The sequence below is a fragment of the Macaca thibetana genome, chromosome 1, assembly GCF_024542745.1.
Source record: "Macaca thibetana thibetana isolate TM-01 chromosome 1, ASM2454274v1, whole genome shotgun sequence".
Classification (NCBI taxonomy): domain Eukaryota; kingdom Metazoa; phylum Chordata; class Mammalia; order Primates; family Cercopithecidae; genus Macaca; species Macaca thibetana.
Window position 1 is genome coordinate 8,556,115 of NC_065578.1, and position 21,211 is coordinate 8,577,325.

The 21,211-nt window shown below is 48.8% G+C and overlaps 1 protein-coding gene and 1 long non-coding RNA gene across 3 annotated transcripts; one reads left to right on the forward strand and one right to left on the reverse strand.

Annotated features, from left to right (window-relative positions):
- The first annotated feature begins 8,473 nt into the window (after positions 1-8,473).
- On the forward strand, positions 8,474-20,896 carry LOC126953807 (uncharacterized). Of its 2 annotated transcripts, XR_007725363.1 has the most exons (5): positions 8,474-8,587; positions 10,832-10,961; positions 13,605-13,682; positions 18,076-18,518; positions 19,761-20,896. It is a non-coding gene; the product is annotated as an uncharacterized LOC126953807 (long non-coding RNA). The 2 variants fall into 2 exon arrangements; XR_007725364.1 differs by lacking the exons at positions 18,076-18,518; positions 19,761-20,896 and adding an exon at positions 15,744-17,026.
- LOC126953680 (40S ribosomal protein S13-like) lies at positions 11,763-12,304 on the reverse strand. The gene has a single exon (XM_050789257.1). It carries the CDS (start codon positions 12,272-12,274, stop codon positions 11,819-11,821), a length of 456 nt encoding a protein of 151 aa, XP_050645214.1. The 5' UTR covers positions 12,275-12,304; the 3' UTR covers positions 11,763-11,818.
- Positions 20,897-21,211: the final 315 nt, after the last annotated feature.

Genomic DNA, 21,211 nt, shown 5'->3' on the forward strand with positions numbered 1-21,211 from the left:
CACCTGTAATCCCAGCACTTTGGGAGGCCGAGGCGGGTGGCTCACACCTGTAATCCCAGCACTTTGGGAGGCCGAGGCGGGTGGCTCACGAGTTCAGGAGATTGAGACCATCCTGGCTAACACGATGAAACCCTGTCTCTGCTAAAAATTTAAAAAAAATTAGCCACGCATTGTGGCAGGTGCCTATAGTCCCAGCTACTCAGGAGGCTGAGGCAAGAGAATGGCATGAACCTGGGAGGCAGAGGTTGCAATGAGCTGAGATCGCACCACTGCACTCCAACCTGGGTGACAGAGCGAGACTCCATCTCAAAAACAACAACAACAACAACAACAACAAAAAACTCCTAGGTGGTAAGTTCGTGAGTGGTTAAAAATCTCAGTATAGGTTGAAGCAGATATTGGTGGTTGATGTTGGTGGTACAACAGTTCTTCTATTTTCATTTTACTTTCCAACCTGGCCCTCTGTTTGGCAGAACTGATATAGAAAAATCCACACACTCCCCAATTTTTTTTTTATATTTTTAACAGCTTTATTGAGATAGAATTTACTTACAGTAAGCTGCAGTAACGGAATGAGTACAACTCAGTGAATGTTACCAGTTGTATGTGCCTGGGAAACCACTGCAATCAAGATAAAGCCAGATCTATTAGATTGGCTTCCTTGAATGGGTGACCCATTTGTTTTATTCACGGCATTTTATTGGCAGGTGGCAGGAACTCAGCTCACACTACTTAGGCAAAGAAGAGGAGATACAGATTTTTGTAGTTGGAAAGTCCAGGGATACACCAGCTTCAGGTATGGCTGGCTTCAGGGGTTCAGCAGACGTCATGCCCTTTCTACCCTTCTCTCAACCAAATTCTCTCCCTAGAGCTGGCAAGATGGCTGCTGGCAGCCCCCGACTAACATTCTATTTAGTGATGCCTAAGAAAAGGAGCAGTCTCCTCTGATGGCCCTGAGGAACTCCCATAGGGCAGCTTTGGGTCATGTGCCCAGCCCTGGATGGGGTAGAATCAGCACCGGGGATGTGCTTGTGAGAGCTGGGTGTGCTCATCTCTTCCTGAGTCCAAGGTCAGTGTAACGTCTCTGTGATGTTATGTTTGTAGCTTGAAGCTGGTAGTGGGGGAGTATTTACACCATGGAAACTGGCAAATGCTACAAATCAAGGTTTTTCTCCCTGTCCCCTCCGCCTGCCCCTAGCTGGCCATTAAACAGTTATGTACCCTACTGAGTCAGTCCTACCTAAATCTATGAAACAGGTTCTCCTGAGGAAAGAGCTGTTCTGTTAATAAAAGAGGAAACGGACCCTGATCAGACAGGAATAACCGAGGAACTTCACTCTGTTGAATTCAAAGCCACCTGCAGCAGACCTCAGGAAGGAGTCCTCCAGGATAACATCCCGCCCCAAACTCCCAAGGGGACCACACCAGGTTGAATCCACTGCAGAGATTGTTCAGCCAATATGGACCCTTCTAGAAGAACGGCCCAGGCTTTGCTCCTCTGACAGCTCACCTCCCTCCAGCTACCCCAAACCCCAACTCCCAACCACTGCCAGTCACATTCTATGGAAAATTAAAGAACTTCCTAAGCCTGGCTGCTCTCTGCAAAGCCATTCCAGCAACCTAGACCCATGATTTTCAGCTTGTTCAGCTATTTTAAAACAACCCTCTCAAAGCAGCCCCAGAAATGGGGGCTGCGGCTTGATTTGAGGTTAAACAAATAAGTGCCATTTATCCACCAATGCTCTAGGAATGAAAGATTTCTTCAGGCAAATTCCCAAGCTGTGCGCTCCAGAAAAACTGCTGTCCCAAATTGCCGGGTGCCAACCCAGTGTTCTTCATTTCCAAAGATATTTGGGGAGTTTTCAGCCGTGCTCTGCACAGAGTGCTAGGACGGATGACAGTGTGGGCGGCCAGGCATGCCACCTCAGCTTCTGCTCAGCCTCATCCCGGGTCTTCTTGGCTGTGTCAGCCTCTCATGCCGGGACCCACAGAACCCTTGGAGTTCCCGGGGCATTTCTTGGCCTGCTGGGAAATGGCGCTTCTCCATCTTAGGGGGCCTGGACCAGACTGCTGGCTGTTTGAGTCAGATAGCTTTTCTTCCCATGTTTTGAGGGTAGGCAAGATGAGAAAAAGTAAAAAAAACAAAAAACAAACAAAAAAAAAACCATATTCTCAAACAAATAAAACTACACTCCACCGGCCAAGAAAGCTGAGCCTCTCTGGGATATAGGGGACAGGAGCCACTCCACACAGGAGTCTCCCATCCCTTTCTCTCTGGGGTTTTTGTGCCCAGACTGGAAATCTGAACCACGAGCTCTCACATCTCCCTACTCTTGGAAGTTTTCTGTGGCAGAAACAATAATGCTCACTACATAGGCCGTTGGCTCCCCTGCATTTCCCAGCTGTGCCATATGGCTAGCTTTGGCCGATGAAATTGAGCAGAAGTGATACGTGTCATTTCCAGGCTGAAGCAGTAAAAAGCTGGTGCGCCCTTCTCCAGGGTCTGTTTCCCAGCTGCCGCAGCCATGGAGGCCGTGTGTTCCAGATGGCGCCGCTACAGCTGATGGAACTTCTGTCAGCCTGGGTCCCTGAGTGAGTCTGTGGAGGAGAGCTGCAACTGCCTGCTGACCTGCTGGGACAGACACGTGAGCAAGAAGTAAGCTTTTGTTGGGCTCAGCCACTGAGACCCAGGGACTGTTTGTTACTGCACCATTGCCTGGCACACCTGATTCAAGCTCCTGACACGCTCTGCAGACTTTGCCATGTTGTTCACTGGGAGGCACCAGCATGCATGAGATAGAAAACACTTCCTTCCACTCTGGCCAATAGGCATCACCCAAAATAGTGCTGATGAGTTTACATCCAGCCCCAAAGATTTAAGGAACTTCTCTCTGAGCTTGGGCCCAGGTCTGCGCCTTCCTTTACACATGGTTGGCACTAGTATAAAAATGGCACTTTTCCACATGCCAGGGCATTTAACAGGCATGAAGCACATTTGCTGATGATCTCCCATGAGGTGAAGGAGATAGGCCTAATTCCCGTTTTAAAGCTAAGAGCATTGCAGCTCAGAAGGGTCACATTCAAGGTCACACAGCTAATTAAAGTACTTGAGCCTAGGTCTGTGTCTCTTGCCCCAAAACCAGTATTTCTCAAAATGTAGTTCTGGCCAGGTACGGTGGCTCACACCTGTAATTCCAACACCTTGGGAGGCCGAGGCAGGCAGATCACTTGAGGCCAGAAGTTCAACACCAGCCTGGCCAACATGATGAAATCCCCAGCTCTACTAAAAATAGAAAAGTTAGCCAGGCGTGATAGTGCATACCTGTAGCCCCAGCTACGTAGGAGGCTGAGGCACAAGAGTCGCTTGAAACTGGGAGGCAGAGGTTGCAGTGAGCTGGAGATCACGCCACTGCACTCCAGCCTGGTTAACAGAATGAGACTCTGTCTCAAAAAAAAAAAAAAAAAAAAAAAAAAATGTAGTTCAGAGACCGAAAGCCAGGACCTGGGAATGTGCATTTTTTAAGTTTCTCAGGCCATAGTTATGCTGAGTTTGAGAATCCTTGCCCCACATTGCCTCCTCCCATCTGGTCAGCTTTCTACAGCGGGAGGGGAGCGGTGGGATTTTAGGGGTGAACCAAAGGATTACCTCCCTAACCAAAGCAACGAATGAAAAACGTGTCCCCTGCCAGACTGCTCTTTGTGCCCAAAATTATCCCAAAAGACTCATTTCTTTGGGTTAAAATACAAACAGTCCTAGATCACTCGGGACCTTCTCATGAATGAACTCAGGTGATTCCCAGCCAGGAACAATGGCTTGTACGAAGTCACTCTGCAAGGTCAGCTTTTGCGGGGAAACGTCAGTCAAGACCTTGATCTGAAAAGGCAAATCCAGCTGGAGGTTGCAGGTGGTGAGATCCTGGACAGCAGGGAGACGCTGAGCATCAATGGGGTGGGGGTAGTATGGGGTGGGGAGGGGGGGTGAGAGTGGCAGTGGGGGTGAAGGTGAAGGACTCCCAGGAGAGAAAAAAAAATGCAACTGGGGGAGGTAGTGAAGCCACACACACCAGAGTCAGAAAGAACTGGAGGCCAGGTGTAGTGGCTCATGCCTGTAATCCCAGTACTTTGGGAGGCCAAGGCAGGTGGATCGCCTGAGGTCAGTTCGAGACCAGCCTCACCAACATGATGAAACGCCATCTCTACTAAAAATACAAAAATTAGCCAGGCATGGTGGTGCATACCTGTAGTCCCAGCTACTCGGGAGACTGAGGCCGGAGAATCGCTTGAGCCTGGGAGGCAGAGGTTGCAGTGAGCCGAGATCGTGCCACTGCACTCCAGCCTGGTGACAGATGCCTCCAAAAAAAAAAAAAAAAGAACTGGAGTAAAGCCTCAGCCTTGCTACTTATCGGTGTGACCTTGCAAATGCTACTTTACCTCCTGTGCCTAAGTTTTCTCATGTGTAAAACACAGCTAATAACAGAACCTACCTATGGGGGCATTGTAAGAATCAAACACATTCATGTGTGGAACAGTTAACATTTACTGACCCTTGTGCCAGTAGCCATGCTAAGTGCTTTGCATATATTATTAACTCATTTAATCTTCATAGACAACCAATGGTGTGGTTATTATTTTACCCATTTTATAAAGGAAGAAAGTGAGGCACAGAGAGGTGAAGTAACTTGCCCCAAGGTGGCACAGCTTCTAAGTGTCAGAGTCAACATTTGAATCTAGTCGGTCATATTTCAGGGGCAGTGGCCCTGATGGCTACGCTCAGCGGCAGATGCTTCATCTCACAGAGACGGCTGCAGTGGTGGGGGCCAGAGTGCAACCTGCTGAAGGATGGACCTCTGGGCAGGGGTCCCTGTTGTTCAGGTTCAAATCAGACTGAACAGTAGCCTTAATCATTAAGATCACTACAGAGCTAAGGGGTGAGAGCGCACTCTGCCTGTTCTCCCTCCACCCCCAAGACACTCACCCTATTCCACACCCAGAGGAGGACATGGGGTGCTCCCTTCCAGAGCTTAGAGACCGTGGGACGGCTCCAGCCCCTTCTCCCAACATTCACCCAGCGAAGAGCACCAGTACCCTTGCTCTGCTGTTCACCGGGCAGTTGTCCCGGGATCAGTGTTTTTGGTTGTTCCTCGTTTTGTCTTGCTTCCCTTTGAGAGTATCTCCTGAAACAAACGGCAGTGTTGCAAGGAGAAAAGGGAGCGCAGCCTCTCTGGAGCAGTTACAATGGGCAAACAACGAAATCCACGTGCGGTGTCTCACGGGGCCTTCACACCTTTGTGAAGTAAATATTATTGTCCTCATTCTGCGGATGAGGACGCCAGGCCCAGAGAGGCTAAATGACTTGCTCCAAGTCACAGAGCAAGTCGGCAGCACCTGGTTGCATCAAATGCTTGTCTACTGGAATCCAAAGCTGTTTATGGGATTTGGGGCTCTGCTGGGGCTTTTACACCCAACCCCCAAAGGTGAAGTTCTCTGTTCCTCATTCATTCCTTCATATGCTGAGTGTTTTGCAGCAGCGGCTCGATGCCAGGCATTGGAGTAGAGACCATAGCAACCTGGCCTCCGTTTCATTCTGTTCAGCAGGACTGGTGATCTTTCTAAACAGGATATTTGTAGAGGTTTTCATCGCCCCAGTTTCTGGAAGGCCTGATCATCAGCCCAGGGGCTGCTCCTCAGGGATGGGAGTCAGGGGTTCAGCTTCTTCGTGGGAGAATCCAGCTCTGGGTGTTTCAGGAAATTTCTGACCTGCCAGGTTTCCTGATCAGTCAGAGCTGGGGAGTGGGGGCCGAGAGAAGAGGTTTCCCGTCAGCCCAGCTTTTGTCTCTCACATGAGCGCGAGACAGACAAACCACAACCACAGACTCGACCAGCTGTGGAAGCGTCGAACAGGAAACCCGGAACATCTGGTGCTCCACTTCCTCTGAGGGCTGTGCACGTCTGGGGCGCCGGGTGTGTGTGTGCATGTCCGCCTGTGTGCACGACTGTTTTCTCTCCTGCCGTTGGTTAGTGGGACCTGGATGCAGACAGAGCTGGAAACCACAGGTCTTGTGGTGACAAGGAAGCCAGACACTGGCTCCCCAACCCTTACAGCACGGCGTCCCTCCTCAGACAGTAACCGGGGATCCGACCCAGTCTCGCAGGCCCTTGGCTAGCTTCAGGTCACCATGCATTTGAAGAAAGGGATTTCTTTTCCTTTCAAATTGTGATGGTTTAGAGACATTGTCTGGAGGTGAGGTGGGAGGGCTCTGCTTACAGATAACTTGGCCTCAGCATACAGACCCACAAAAAGCAGCCTCTGGACAAAAGCTGCTTTTGTTTTTTGCTTTTTGTTTTTGAGACAGAGTCTTGCTCTGTCACCCAGGCTGGAGTGCAATGGCAAGATCTTGTCTCACTGCAACCTCTGCCTCCCAGGTTCAAGTGATTCTCCTGCCTCAGCCTCCCAAGTAGCTGGGACTGCAAGCATGGGCCACCACGCCCGGCTAATTTTTTTGTATTTTTACTAGAGACAGGGTTTTGCCATGTTGGTCAGGCTGGTCTCAAACTCCTGATCTCAGGTGATCCACCCGCTTCGGCCTCCCAAGGTGCTGGAATTACAGGCGTGAGCCACTGTGCCCAGTAGCCATGCTAAGTGCTTTGCATACATTATTAACTCATTTAATCTTCACAGACAAACAGCTTTAAAAAAAGCTGTTTTTAAAACAATTTGAGGAGCATCTGTGGATGAACGCTAAGGCCATGTGCTGGTCAGGAGGCAGTTTATTAGTGGTGGTGTTCTCTGCGTAAGGAGAAAACAGAGTTTTTAATTTTTCATTTTTCTGAAGGGAAGAATCATAAGGAAGTGGAAACAAAAGGCTCCCCAAACCATAGCATGAGGTTTAACTCTCATGATACGTTAAGGAAGTAGGCATTATTATGCCCATTTTTATGAATCATGAAATAGATGTGCAGCAGGGTTCAGAAGTCACTCCAGCTAATACAGCGCCTAACGAGCAGGGCCAAGGTTCAATTCAAACCGAATCCCAGCCTCATGCTAGATCTTAGTTCACACTTCATTCTTTCAATGAGCATTTATAAACTAAACTGTACCTAGCAAACAGTTGGGACTTCAATGTTTCTTGAATTAATCACCTAAATGTGCCATGATGTCAGAGACAGATGTCATCCTCACTGTAGCCCCCAGGCGCAGCACGGTATCCAGGAAAGAATAGGTGCTTGTAGTCCCAGCTAATTGGGGGGCTGAGGCAGGAGAATTGCTTGAACCCGGGAGGCAGAGGTTGCAGTGAGCCGAGATGGCGCCATTGCACTCCAGCCTGGGCGACAGAGCAAGACTCCATCTCATGGAAAAAAAAAAAAAAAATGTGTGCTTAATCAATGTCAGCAAATGAATACGTAAAGGAATTCCAAGTTTTAGAACAGCGATACTTTATTTTTGCTTGTTGTTTGTTTGTTTTTGTTTCTTTTGAGCCGGAGTCTCACTGTCAATCAGGTAGGAGTCTAGTGGTGCAAATTCGGCTCACTGCAACCTCCACCTCTAGGGTTCAAGCGATTCTCCTGCCTCAGCCTCCGCAGCAGCTGGGATTACAGGCGCGCACCACCACGCCCGGCTAATTTTTGTATTTTTAGTAGAGACGGGGTTTCATCATGTTGGCCAGGCTGGCCTCAAGTGATCCGCCCAACTCGGCCTCCCAAAGTGCTGGGTAACAGGTGTGAGCCACCACGCCCGGCCGATACTTCGTTTTTCTGGAGGTCATTTACTTAGCAAGGCTAGCTGTTTGGATCCTGGCTAAAAATGTGAAAGAAGACAGAAAGAGTCACAAGCAGTCAACAAAAGTCACGGGTAAAAGTTCAAGTACTTGATTCAAAGCCGAAATTCTCAGGTCCTCAGTCGTAGCCTGGTTACCCTTACAAACACCAGGGCTAAAGAGCACGGTTAATGATCTTTCCAGGACACAAGATTTGAAAGCATCTGTTTCGAAGGGAGATAGCCTGCTAGAGGAAGCTTGCGGGCAACAGCAAATTGGGAGTTGGACTAACACTTTCAGACTGGGATGCCACGAAGAACTCGCCAGCAGAGATAAGAGATGGGCAAGATGAAGAGAATGAACTGTGATTCTCAGATATCTGCCCGCAAGGTGGCTCCGAGAAAGCCAGCCGGAAACTGCAGCATCGCGGAGGATTTCTCCGGTTCAGGTTAAAGAGACAGCAGCCAGACGGTGCCGACCTCAAACCCAACTCCCGACAGCAACCTTGAGGCCACCCGAGGTGGCGCATGCGCAGTGTGCGAGGTCGTGCTCCTTTTCATACCTGCGGACCTGCGGAGTCTTCTTCCTGAGCAGGGCTACGTCACGCAAGCGCCGCGGCTGTGGACGTCATCTGAGAGCGCCACGCGCGGTCCCGAAATCCTGAGCACCGTCTGGCTAAGGCGTTGCTGCAGAGACCGTGCGCCGAGTCCCGCCCCCGAGGCGGGATTGGAGGAGAACTGGTCAGCTGACAAGGGTGGCGTTTCGAAAGCGCGCGGTAGGCCGTGCTGGGACTCAGAGCCCGAAAACTGATTTGAGGGGCGTCTTGACCGAAGGTACTAAATATCACATGGCTCCGTTAAAGTAAAAATGCAAACTGCCCTAATGGGATTTCATATAAGGCCGGAGGGCTGGGAAGACTTAAATGTATCACTTCAGTAGCTTAGGGGTGGGAAGAAGAGTTTGGACCAGACTAGCGCCGGGATAACCTGACCTTTTTGAGCCTTAATTTCTTCTCGAAGGGATCTTTCCCATCAGCATATAAACATGTGATTTCCCCGTTCCTGAGAACCCTGTCGTGGCTCCAGCTCCCATCCCATCCCCTCGCTTTCTGAATATCGTAACTCCTTGGAAGAGTGTATATTCTTTGTCCAGCTCTCTCCTCCCACTTTGTTGAACTCCCTCCAGGCAAACTCGGTCTCTCCCCAGTCCTCCTCTTACCTGCTCTATCAGCAATTTTTGATACAGTTTATCACCCTCTCCTCCGCAAAACTTTCTTCCCTTGGCTTTTGGCAGTGCACACACTTGTTTTTTTCCTCCATCCCAGCCCCACCTTCTCTGTTTCTTTTACTAGCCTCTCCTCTTTTTCCTGACCTCTAAATGTAGCAGTGCCCCCAGCACTGGCTCCTTGGACTTCTCTTTCTTTTCACTTAATCCCTTGATGATTTCATCGGGTTTCATGGCTTTAAAGACTATGTGCTGATGACTCCCATCCGTATAGCTCCAGCCTAGAAAAATCCTTCTGGCTTCTCGGGCTGTAAACTTTGAGTTCTTCATCCCGTGTCAAATCTGTCAGCAGATCCTATTGGCTTTTCTTCTTTCCCCAGAATCCGGTCTCCACTGACACCATCTTAGACCAAGCCCCCATCTCTCACCTGGATTATTGTAATTGCCTAACTGGTCCCTCTTCTATCCCTACCCCGTCAGTCTATATTTACATAACAACCTCAGTAATTCTGTTAAAAGTCGTATCATGTGGCTCCTCTGTGCAAAAACTACCAGAGTAAAAGCCAAAGCTTTACCATGGCTAGAAATGTTCCACACGACCAGGCCTCTATTCTAGACCTTTCTTTTCTTGTCTCCCTTGCTCACTTAATACTAGCCACATTGGCCATTTTGCCAGGCTTGCTTCTGCCTCTGGGATCCTGAACTTGCCTTTACCTCTGCCGGGAACTCGTCCTCACTTATCCCCAGGGCGCTCTCCCTTACCTCCTCCAAGACTTGGCTCAAATGTTCCTCAATGAGAAAGGCCTTCACCAACCTCCTGGTTTTACATTGCAAATCAGACTCCCCCAAGCCCACATTCCCATTCTCTTCCCTTTTGCTCCATTGCATTTAATTTAATAAACCTTCTAATAAACCGTTTAATTTAGTTCTTTATCTTATTTGATGTCCCTCTCCGCATGAAGACAGGAATTTGTTTCATCATTGCTCCATCCCCAATTCTGAGACAGAGTGTGTGGCACATGACAGATGCTCAGTACAGGTCCGTGGGGAGAATGGGTGCATTGCAGAATCCAAGGGTTAAGGCATGGTTAGGAGCTGGAGCTTTAGAGGCTTGCGTTCCAGGCTCCCTTTACCACTTAGCTGCTTTGTGGGTTTTTTTGTTTGTTTGTTTGTTTGTTTGTTTGAGATAGAGTCTCTCTCTGTGGCCCAGGCTACAGTGCAGTGGCCCCATCTCAGCTCACTGCAACCTCTGCCTCCCAGGTTCAAGTGATTCTCCTGCCTCAGCCTCCCAAGAGTAGCCTGGGACTATAGGCGCCCGCCACCACACCTGGCTAATTTTTGTATTTTTAATAGAAACGGGGTTTTGCTATGTTAACCAGGCTGGTTTGAACTCCTGACCTCAGGTGGTTCACCCACTTTGGTCTCTCAGAGTGCTGGGATTCTTTGGGAAACTGAGGCAAGTGGATCACCTGAGGTCAGGAGTTTGAGACCACCCTGTCCAATGTGGTGAAACCCCATCTCTACTAAAAATACTAAAATTAGCCGAGCATGGTGGTGGGTGCCTATAGTCCCAGCTACTCAGGAGGCTGAGGCAGGAGAATCGCTTGAACCTGGGAGGCAGAGGTGGCAGTGAGCTGAGATCACACCACTGCACTGCAGCCTGGGCAACAGAGCGAGACTCCATCTCAAAAAAAAAAAAAAGTGCTGGGATTGCAGATGTGAGCCACTGCACCTGGCCATACCTTGTGGTCTTTAAGAAATTTATTTAACCTTCCTGAGCCTCAGTTTCCTCATTTCTATTGTGGACAAAATAATACCTAAGGCTTTCATTTGACAATACTGAACACCCCTAGGTGACCAGCTCCTGGAGACGCAATGGAGAACCTGAATGTCCCCTCGCTCCCCTGGAGTCTGTATGCTGAGGAAGGGGCTACAGACAATAGCCATGCACTCACCCAAATAAGACATTCTTCATGAATTGTGGTAAGTGTGATGAAGGAAAAGCAGTTGGTGCTGAAGAGGCAGGCTGGGAAAGAACTTCCCTGAGAGGGCAACTTCACTGTCCAAGTCCACTTAGGCTGCCAGAACAAAATGCCACAGATGGGGGCATTTAAACAGCAGACATTTGTCTTCTCATGGTTCTGGAGGGCAGAAATCCAAGCTGAAGGTGTCAGCAGGTTTGGTTTTTCCTGAAGCCTCTCTTCTTGACTTGCAGATGGCCACCTTCTCTCTGTGTCCTCACATACATGATCTTCTCTCTGTGTGCCTGCACACTCCTGCTGCTGGGGTCTCCAGTGTCCTAATTTCTTTCTTTTTTTTTTTTTTTTTTGGAGACAGAGTCTCACTCTGTTGCCCAGGCTGGAGTATAGTGGCATGATCTCAGCTAACTGCAAGCTCCGCCTCCCAGGTTCAAGCAATTCTTCTGCCTCAGCCTCCCGAGTAGCTGGGACTACAGGCATGCCACTATGCCTGGCTAATTTTTGTATTCTTAGTAGAGATGGGGTTTCACCATGTTGATCAGGCTGGTCTCAAATTCCTTACCCCATGATCCCCCCACCTTGGCCTCCCAAAGTGCTGGGATTACAGGCGTGAGCCACCGCACCTGGCCATTTTTTTTTTTTTTTTTTTTGAGACGGAGTCTCACTCTGTTGCCTAGGCTGGAGTGCAGTGGTGGGATCTTGGCTCACTGCAACCTCCATCTCCCAGGTTCAAGTGATTCTCCTGCCTCCCTCCCAAGTAGCTGGGATTACAGGTGCATGCCACCACACCCGACTCATTTTTGCATTTTTTTTTTTTTTTTAGTTAAACAATCATTTTATTGCTTGAGTACACAGACAAATTTATGCGACCAGGGCAGAGGCTGTAGATGATTCATATTTCCAATTGGGAGGGAGGACTTGCTTGGTCTTATAATATCGAGCCAAACGGTGAATCCGGCTCTCTATCAGAATCAGACGGAATTTAGCATCCTTATCCTTTCTGTTCCTCTCAAGATGCTTTCGAACAGCAACTGCTTTCTTAATTAAATGGTAGAGATCTTCAGGAAGATCAGGAGCAAGTCCCTTAGACTTAAGAATTCTTAAGATTTTATTGCCTATCACAAAACGTACTTGTGCAACACCATGTGAATCTCTCAGGATCACACCGATTTGTGAAGGAGTCAGGCCCTTCTTGGCCAGTTTGTAAATCTGCTCCTTCACGTCGGCAGATGTCAACTTCAACCAAGTGGGGACGCTGCGTCGATAGGGCAAAGCCGACTGGGACAGGCCCTTCCCGGGAGCATGCATGCGACCCATGATGGCGGCAGTCAGGCAGCGAAAAAAGGCATTTTTGCATTTTTAGTAGAGATGGGGTTTCACCATGTTGGTCAGGCTGGTCTTGAACTCCTGACCTCAGGTGATCCACCCACCACAGCCTCCCAAAGTGCTGGGATTACAGGTGTGAGCACCGTGTCCAGCCCAGTGTCCTAAGCGCTTGTAAGGACATCAGTCAGACTGGATTAGGGCCCACTCCAGTGGCCTCATTTGAACATAATTATTTTGTTAAAGGCCAAATACAGTCACTTTCTGAAGTCCTGGGGGTTAGGCTTCAATGTATGAGTGGTAGGGCACTCAGTTCAGCCCATGACATTATTTAAAATGCAAAGGATGCATAGAAAGGAGCCGTGGAGCAAGAGGAAACTTTCAGGAAAAGAAACGAACGTGCAGAAACCCTGTGGCTGTGGAAGGCCCATGTGGCTTGAGCTCAGAGTGAGGGGTCTTGGTGGGAGTTACACTGGGAGTTGAGGGTGAGGAGCCACCTAGAACCATTGTTGGGAGTGATTGGTAGTGATGTGGTAAGAATTCTGTAATGCAGCGTTCCCCAATCTTTTTGGCACCGGGGACTGGTTTCATAGAAAACAATTCTTCCACGGACCGGGACCGGGGAGGTTGGTTTTGGAATGAAGCTGGTCCACCTCAGATCATCAGGCATTAGATTCTCATAAGGAGTGTGCAGCTTAGATCCTGGTATGCACAGTTCACAATAGGGTTCGTGCCCCTATGAGAATCTGAGGCTGTTGCTGATCTGACAGGAGGTGGAGCTCAGGTGATCACGCTCGCCTCCTGCGTGAGGCCCAGTTCCTAACAGGCTATGGACTGCTTCTGGTCTGTGTGCCGGGGGTTTGGGACTGCTGCTCTAATGGGAAGGTTACTCTGGCCACAGATGGGTTGGAGGGAGGCTCCCCTTAGCTCCAGAGCTACTGTGATGGTGACACACTGAATGGCATCTCATAGTAAGGGCTCCGTAGAGGGTTACTGGTTAATATTCTTCATAATGGCCACCTGACACGGTTGATGGGAGGACTGAATGAAAAAGAGGCCAAAAAGGGCTTAATAAGTGATAAGGAGAAACCAGCATAAGCATCCAAAAGTACCAAAGAGTCTGTATTTGGTGGCGCTGGATATGGTGTAGTTTAATCAGATGTGATCGCTACTTGTCCTGGAAGGTTTTAGATGCAACTCATGCAAAAGAGGAAAGAAGCGACTGGAGCAGGGAGTCACTGACTATGTGTCGTCCTCCGGAAGACCAAGTACAGTGGAAACGGTCTGAGAGAAGGAGCACTCATCTTTTATTTCTTTTCTTCAGATTCAACTGAAAGCTCCCCTTAAGTTTACTGTCAGGGTGCTCATACACAGAGCTACTCCTAGAAGATTGAGGGTACAGGTAAGGGATGGGAGTTCTCCTGCAGGCGCTCAGTAAGAGTACTGTTGGGCAGCGGGAGGGTTTCTCATTTCATTCCTGGAATTCAGGGTCCAGAAGTGGAACCTGATGTGAGCTCCTATCTCCTTTCAACTTGAGTGGTGATTCTACCTTTTCTTCTTTTCTTTTGAGACAGAGTCTTGCTCGGTCACCCAGGCTGGAGTGCAGTGGTGCAATTGCAGCTCACTGCAGCCTCCACCTCCTGGGCTCAAGTGATCCTCCCGCCTCAGACTCCCTAGTATTGGGACTACTGACATGCCACACCACCCCCAGCTAATTTTTTTATTCCTTGTAGAGATGTGGTCTCACTATGTTGCCCTGGCTGGTCTCGGCCTCCTGGGCTCAAGCAATCCTTCCACCTTGGCCCCCCAAAGTGCTGGGATTACAGGCATGAGCCACTGTGCCTGGCTTTCTTTTGTTTTTTAAGAGCTAGGGTCTGTCGCTCAGGCTGGGTGCAGTGGCTATTCACAGGAGCAGTCATAGTTCACTGCAGCCTGGAACTCCTGGTCTCAAGTAATGCCCCCCACCTTAGCCTGTAGCTGGGACTACAGGCATGCATCACCACACACAGCTTATGTGACTGTACGTTTTGATGATTTAATGCAACAAAGACTGCTCTTTGTCTTGGAAGGAACCAAGACAAGCATTTTATCCCAATGGCTAAAAAACTCTGACTGTCCTCCTCCACACCCTTGACAGAGGGCCATCTGCCAGTGATTGGGAATGCACTAGACAGCCCATCCTCATTTTGGACAGAATTAATTGTTAGAATCTGCTTTGTAACACTAGGCCAAATATATCTCTTGTAAGTCCCGGTCTGGCCTTCAGGAGCTGCACAGACTCAGCTCCTCTTTACGGCATTAAATATTTGGCGATAGCCCTGGGCTCTAGGCCACCCTTATAAGGCCTCCAAGTCTTCTGTTCACAAACTGAACACCTTACCCCAACAAAAAAGGTGGTTTTTTTGTTTTCTTAACGATGCTTTTATGAAAATTCTTCTACATAAATCTCTTCATACTTGCCTTTGGATACATTTCTATAAATGAAACTTCTGAGACAAATGGCGCATTTTATAGTTTGTGCTCTCTATTTCCAGATTAGCCTCCAGAATGGATGATTTTTGCTTGTACGCCCACCAGCAATTTACAAGAGAACCTGTTTCCCCACACCTTACCCGCCAACATGGGGAGTTTTCATTCTTTTAATCATTACCAATCTGATAAGGGGAAATGATTATTTCATGGTTGCCTTAATTTTCGTTTCTTTGATTATGAGATTGGACATGTTTTCCAACCACATCCTATACTTTTGCAGTCGAGTTTTGTAGCTCAGTGCAGGACCTTACATGTATTCCAGTTAAATTTTATCTTGTTGGATTCAACCAATCATTCCTTCCTGTTGAGATAATTTTGGACCTGACTCTGCAGTCCCAGCGTGTTGGCCTTCCTTCCCAGTCTGGTGTTATTTGCACAGTTGATAAGCAGTTATCTTTGGACTTATCCAAGCTGTTGACAGAATGTTAATGAGTGTAGGGCCAAGGACAGAACTGCTTGGCATTCCACTAGAGAAAGCCTTGGGATGATACCGTCCCATCTGCTGTGACAGTTCAACCTCACCATGCCTGGGAGTCATGGCTGTGTTAGGAGCCTTCACCTGGGACACAGGGCCTGCGCACAGATTCCAGCCCTGGCCCTGATTAGTTGCGTGGCCTTGAGAAAGGGCTGTCGTCTCTTACTGAGATGTACTTTTGAGCTCTAGCAGCCTTTTTCTCATTTCATGAGAAACGGTCAAATTGTTGTCAGAAGTCATGGCACTGTCACAAAGTATTCACCCCATTTTCTAATTTAGTGGAAGCAACATAATGACAGCCCTTTGTCATGGATATTGACCTCTGGGATCACCCTTCCTATGTGCTGGTCAACCATTTGTTTGATTTTCTGCCCCAGAATTTTGCCCATGATCAACATGAGGCTCAACAGCCTTCAGTTTATCCAATTCACACTTTTTTTTTTTTTTTAAATACAGGGTTTTGGCCTCCTCAATTCTCCATGATTCCTCACAGCACCCTAAGACGTCAGAAGTGCTCAGCACTCCCTACCAGGGCTTGTTGGTTCTGTCGCCCTGGTTCAGTTTTCTTTCATATCAGGAAGGAGCAAGGTGGGAGGGCCACCTCTCCTCCAGGCATGGACAGAGGGCCAGAGTTCATTCACAGCTGTGGCAGCATTGAAAGGAAATGAGGAAAATGCTTAGTTTGGCGGAAAAGGGGCTTTGTGAGACTGACACATGGCATCTGCCCAAGTCATGAGCTGAAGAAACAGCTTCCATGGCCCTGCCAGAGGGACCTCTGGTTATGCATCATTCTCTCCAGCCCTGAGCTTCATCAAGAAAATAAGCATCAGCAGTATCATCTCCAAGTGAAATGATGGCACATTATGTCACCTTTCTTTCCTTCAACATCAAAATCAGACAAGACTATTCTAAGGAGGGAGCAGTAAACATTAACCCCATGTAACAGATAAAAGACTAAAAGAGAAATTAGATAACTGGTTTAAGTGACACAGGGAATCCGTCATAACTCTGGTGACATGGCTTCTTATCATGCCTGGAATGTAGTTACTGATTTACACCTTGTAAATTTCTCAGTACACGATGTACAAGTGGCCACTCCGTACTGTCTGTTTATTCAGACTAATAGTAATCACGATAATATGCCAGGCACAGTGGCTCACACCTATAATCCCAGCACTTTGGGAGGCAGAGGCAGGAGGATTGCTTGAGTCCAGGAGTTTGAGACCAACCTGGGCAACATGGCACGATCCTGTCTCTATATAAAATTTAAAAATTAGCTGAGCATGGTGGCGCACTCCTGTGGTCCCAACTACATGGGAGGCTGAGGCAGCAGGATCGCTTGAGCCTGGGAGGTCAAGGCTGCAGTGAGCTAGGTTCACACCACTGCACTCTAGCCTGGGCGACAGAGCGAGATCCTGGCTCAAAAAAGATAGATAGGGCCGGGCGCGGTGGCTCAAGCCTGTAATCCCTGCACTTTGGGAGGCCGAGACGGGTGGATCACGAGGTCAGGAGATCGAGACCATCCTGGCTAACACGGTGAAACCCCGTCTCTACTAAAAAATACAAAAAACTAGCCGGGCGCGGTGGCGGGCGCCTGTAGTCCCAGCTACTCAGGAGGCTGAGGCAGGAGAATGGTGTAAACCTGGGAGGCAGAGCTTGCAGTGAGCCGAGATCACGCCACTGCACTCCAGCCTGGGCGACACAGCGAGACTCCGTCTCAAAAAAAAAAAAAAATAGATAGATAATATATATTATATAATATATATATAAAATAGTAATAATGATAAAGGCTGCTGTGGTTTGTTTGTTTATTTTTGCTTGTTTGTTTTTTTGAGACAGAGTCTAGCTCTGTCACCCAGTCTGGAGTGCAGTGGTGCGATTTGGCTCACTGCAACCTCGCCTCTCAGGTTCAAGCAATTCTTCTGCCTCAGCCTCCCGAGTAGCTGGGTGCCACCATGCCTGGCTAATTTTTGTATTTTTAGCAGAGATGGCATTTTGCCATGTTGACCAGGCTGGTCTCAAACTCCTGATCTCAAGTGATCTGCCTGCCTCAACCTCTCAAAGTGCTGGGATTATAGGCGTAAGCCACTGCACCCGGCCAAGGTTGCTATGGTTTGAATGTTGGTATCCACTCCACAACTCATGCTGAAGCCGATCCCCATAGCAGTGGTACTGAGAGGTGGGGCCTTTATAAAAGAGCCTGAGGGAGTGAGTTCAGACCTCTCGCCCTCCCACTTTCTGCCACCTGAGGATGCAGCAAGAAGGCCCTCGCCAGACACCAAATGCTGGCACCTTCATCTTGGCCTCTCCCAGAGCTCTGAGAAATGAACTTCTATTGTCGATAAATAACCCAGTCTGTGGTATTTTGTTAGAGCAGCACAGATGGGCTAATACAAAGGCTGGTGATCCTTATCGAGCCCTTACCACGTTCTCAGTGCTTTGCAGAAATGAACTGTTTCCTCTCACACGCCCTTGAGGTAGGTACTGGCTTCACTCCTTTTTTTATAGATGAGGAAATGGAGGCACAGGAGAGAGGCTAAGTAACCTGCCTCAGTTCACCCTCCTCCCATCCAAGACCCGACCCTGCTTAGCTTCCAAGATGAGGCAAGATCTGGCCCATTCAGGGTTCAATGGCCGCAGACAGGCCACCCCTCTTCTAAAGGGTAGAGCTGGGGTTTGAACTCAGGCTGTCTGACTCCGTGGTTCAGGCTCCGAATGGTAATGTTCTGCTGCTTCTATAAATAAATGAGGATAAGAAAGGAGTAATTGGAAATGATTTCTCCCCCAGACTGTGAAACTGCATTGCAAACAGTGGTCTCAGCTACTAAGGAGTAACAAACAGCTCTTTCATCTGGAAGAACTGTGTGCAAAGGAAGGAGTGAGGAGAGAAGGGACACCCGGAACCTGAAGAACCTGTGACTTGGATGCACAGCCTCTAAGTAATCCCAAATGAACCGTGTGAACCTGCAGTCAGTGTCTATGGCCACGAGGCAGAACACACAAACACAAGGCCTCAAGATTCTCACCAAGATCGTGTCATGAGACAGGACCTCGCCGCCCAGCCCCCGCCTCCCAATAACAGGATTACGAGGCTCAGTGCGGTTACTGCTGGCACAGCGAGCCACAGATGTAGCCAGGACTGGGTGCCAATCGACGGATTCCCAATATTGTCTTCCAGTTGCTAGACTACGCTGCTTTCCAGTACATTATTTGGAATATAAAAACTAAAATGTAAGTAAAGCATTTTCATACAAATAATTTCAACCGCAACAAGGCAATTGGCTTCTGATTAAGTTGGCAAGAAGAGGTAATGCTCTCATTCCGATTGACATATTTGGAGATTCTCTTGCCAAATCCAATTGGCAGCTTCATAATTATGGAAACGTCCATGTTATTTCCACTCAACCAGGGTTAGGGCTGCTGGTATCTGATTCAATGTTTACTTCATGAATGAGGTCAGTTCCCAGCACAGCTGGGGTTTCAGCAAAGGAGTCAGCAGACAGCATTCCCACTAGAATCTGACCGGCGTTTGTCACAACTTCCAGGGCAACCTTCCCCCAGCTCCCCCAGGTCAGCTGCTCTCCCTAGCATTGTCTGGGGCCCGGCTCCTCTCCCTGTAGAAGCAGACCCAGCCTTGACATGATGAGGTCACATCCAAGCTTCCCCTGGCACAGCGGTTCATTCTGCAACCTGCCCCCTTGGTATTGCAACACCTCGCTCCTGGACAACCCCCGCACACCATGAGCTTCATGCTGCCAGGAAACGGTAGGGTTTTAAGAAATATTTATCCCAGGATGGTTCCACGTGTGTGGTGTGAGAGTGACTCAGAGTGCCATGGAAGCCACCTCCAAAGGTAATGATGTCCCACAGGTCAGAGTGTCCTTTCAGCCAGCTCCCCACACTGATGAAAACAAAAACAAGTCACAAGTGCTCAGAACACTCCGGAAGAACACACATTCATGGAGTGGCCATCTGTGAGTTCACAGAGTTCCTGGGGAGACTCGGGGCAGAAGGGAAGGGCGGCACCGCACAACAATGCCAGGGGTCTAGCTCCCGCTGGCTCGAAGTGGCAAAGGGCTGGAGTGTCACTGACCTGTTTGTCCAAGTCCTGAGCTATTGCCATCGGATAGCGGCAGCACGAAAGTCCATGGTCCAAGTCTGAAGCAGCTGTCTCTGCCCTGGCAGCAGTTTCCCTCCCTGAGCGAGGTAAGCTAGGAGGAGGCTCCCTCCCTGAGCGAGGTAAGCTAGGAGGAGGCCAAGCAATAGTGATTTGGTTTGGATCTCAAAATAATCGTGGCCATCGTAAGATGTGATTATTTTTGCCTAAGAAAATCTGAAAAGTGCCATGGAGAAAAAGAATCTAGAGTGGGAGATGGTTTAGGCATTGGAGGCAAAGTCAGATTCAAGAAGAAACTTCCTCTGCCCCAATGTTGACAACCAGACTGACGGCCACACCCCATGCTTTCCCAACAGGAGAACAATGTGACCGAAGACAATTGATGTGAACACAAGAATCAACAACATAGAGGAGACACAGTCCCAGGTGTAAAGAGGGGAGCTGTCTCTCCCTGTGGCCTCAACAGAAGGAGAGGGTTGTCAACCTAGGATGCAGACTCACTGTCTCATCCTAAGGGTCGGTCCAACTGCCATAGGAGATTTCGGAACAACTGTCCTCACTTGAGGGTGGACATGCTGTACAGTCCATGGGGCCCGCTGGACAGTCGCAGTCCCAGATCACTTCTCCTACTGGCTTTCCTCAGGAGCTCACACTACCCGTCTCAGCCCCAAGATGTTCCTTCTGTCAGCTCCTGTTCCTGACTCAAACACGGGTTGTTTGCCATCAGTTCTGTACCCTGTTTTATCAACATTGTTATTGTCATATCTTATAATGTTTATTTGTTTGTTTGTTTGTTTTTGAGACAGAGTCTGTCATCCAGGCTGGAGTGCAGTGGTGGGATCACAGCTCACTGCAGCCTCCAGCTCCCAGGCTCAGGTGATCCTCACACCTCAGCCTCCCAAGTTAGCTGTAACTACAGGTGCGCACCACCACCCTCAGCTGATTTTTTTTGTATTTTTTGTAGAGATGGAGTTTTGCCATGTTGCCCAGGCTGGTCTCGAACTCCTGAGCTCAAGCAGTCTGACCTTCCTGGTCTCCCAAAGTGCTGGGCTCACAGGCATAAGACACCACACCCAACCTCATTTTATAATCTTTTAAAATTATTTTTTCCCTTGAATATTCTTTGGAAAGTTTTTGAAGATATGGCTCTGACTTAGCGTGTTTTGTGCTGCTCTAACAGAATGCCTGGGACTGGGTAATTCATAATGAACAAAAATTTATTTCTCACAGTTCTGAAGGCTGAGAAATCCAAGATCAAGGCGCCAGCATCTGGCGAGGGCCTATTTACTGCATCATCCCATGGCAGAAGGCGGATGGGCAGGAGTGGGTGGGACAGAAAGACAGACCAAAGGGGGCTGAACTCGTTCCTTTATAAGGAACCCACTCCTGAAATAATGGCATTAATCCATCGTCCATTAAACACCTCTGAAAGGTCCTACCTCCCAACATCTCTGTATTGGGGATCAAGTTTCCAGCATATGGATGTTGAGGGACACATTCAAACCATAGCAGGCACTAAACCAAGGTCTTTCCTTCCCCCTCTCTGGCGTCTCTACCCACTGGGCACAGCTGCACTGGCCGCCCTGCTGATGCCCATCGACACCAGACACACACCCACCTCAGGATCTTGGCACATGCCCTTCCCTCCAGCTGAAACACTTGCCAGGCCATCCCCACAGCTCCCTCCCTTCTTTTCCATCTTGACTCACATGCCCCCTCCCCTGGATCTTGCATGCATGTTCTTCCACACGTGATTCCCCCGGCTTCTAGCCCCATCTGAAATAGCACATGTTACTTGTTCCTTATC

Coding starts and splice junctions, on each gene's coding strand:
- LOC126953680 (XM_050789257.1), bottom strand. CDS start 12,274: ATGGGTCGCATGCATGCTCCCGGGAAGGGCCTGTCCCAGTCGGCTTTG.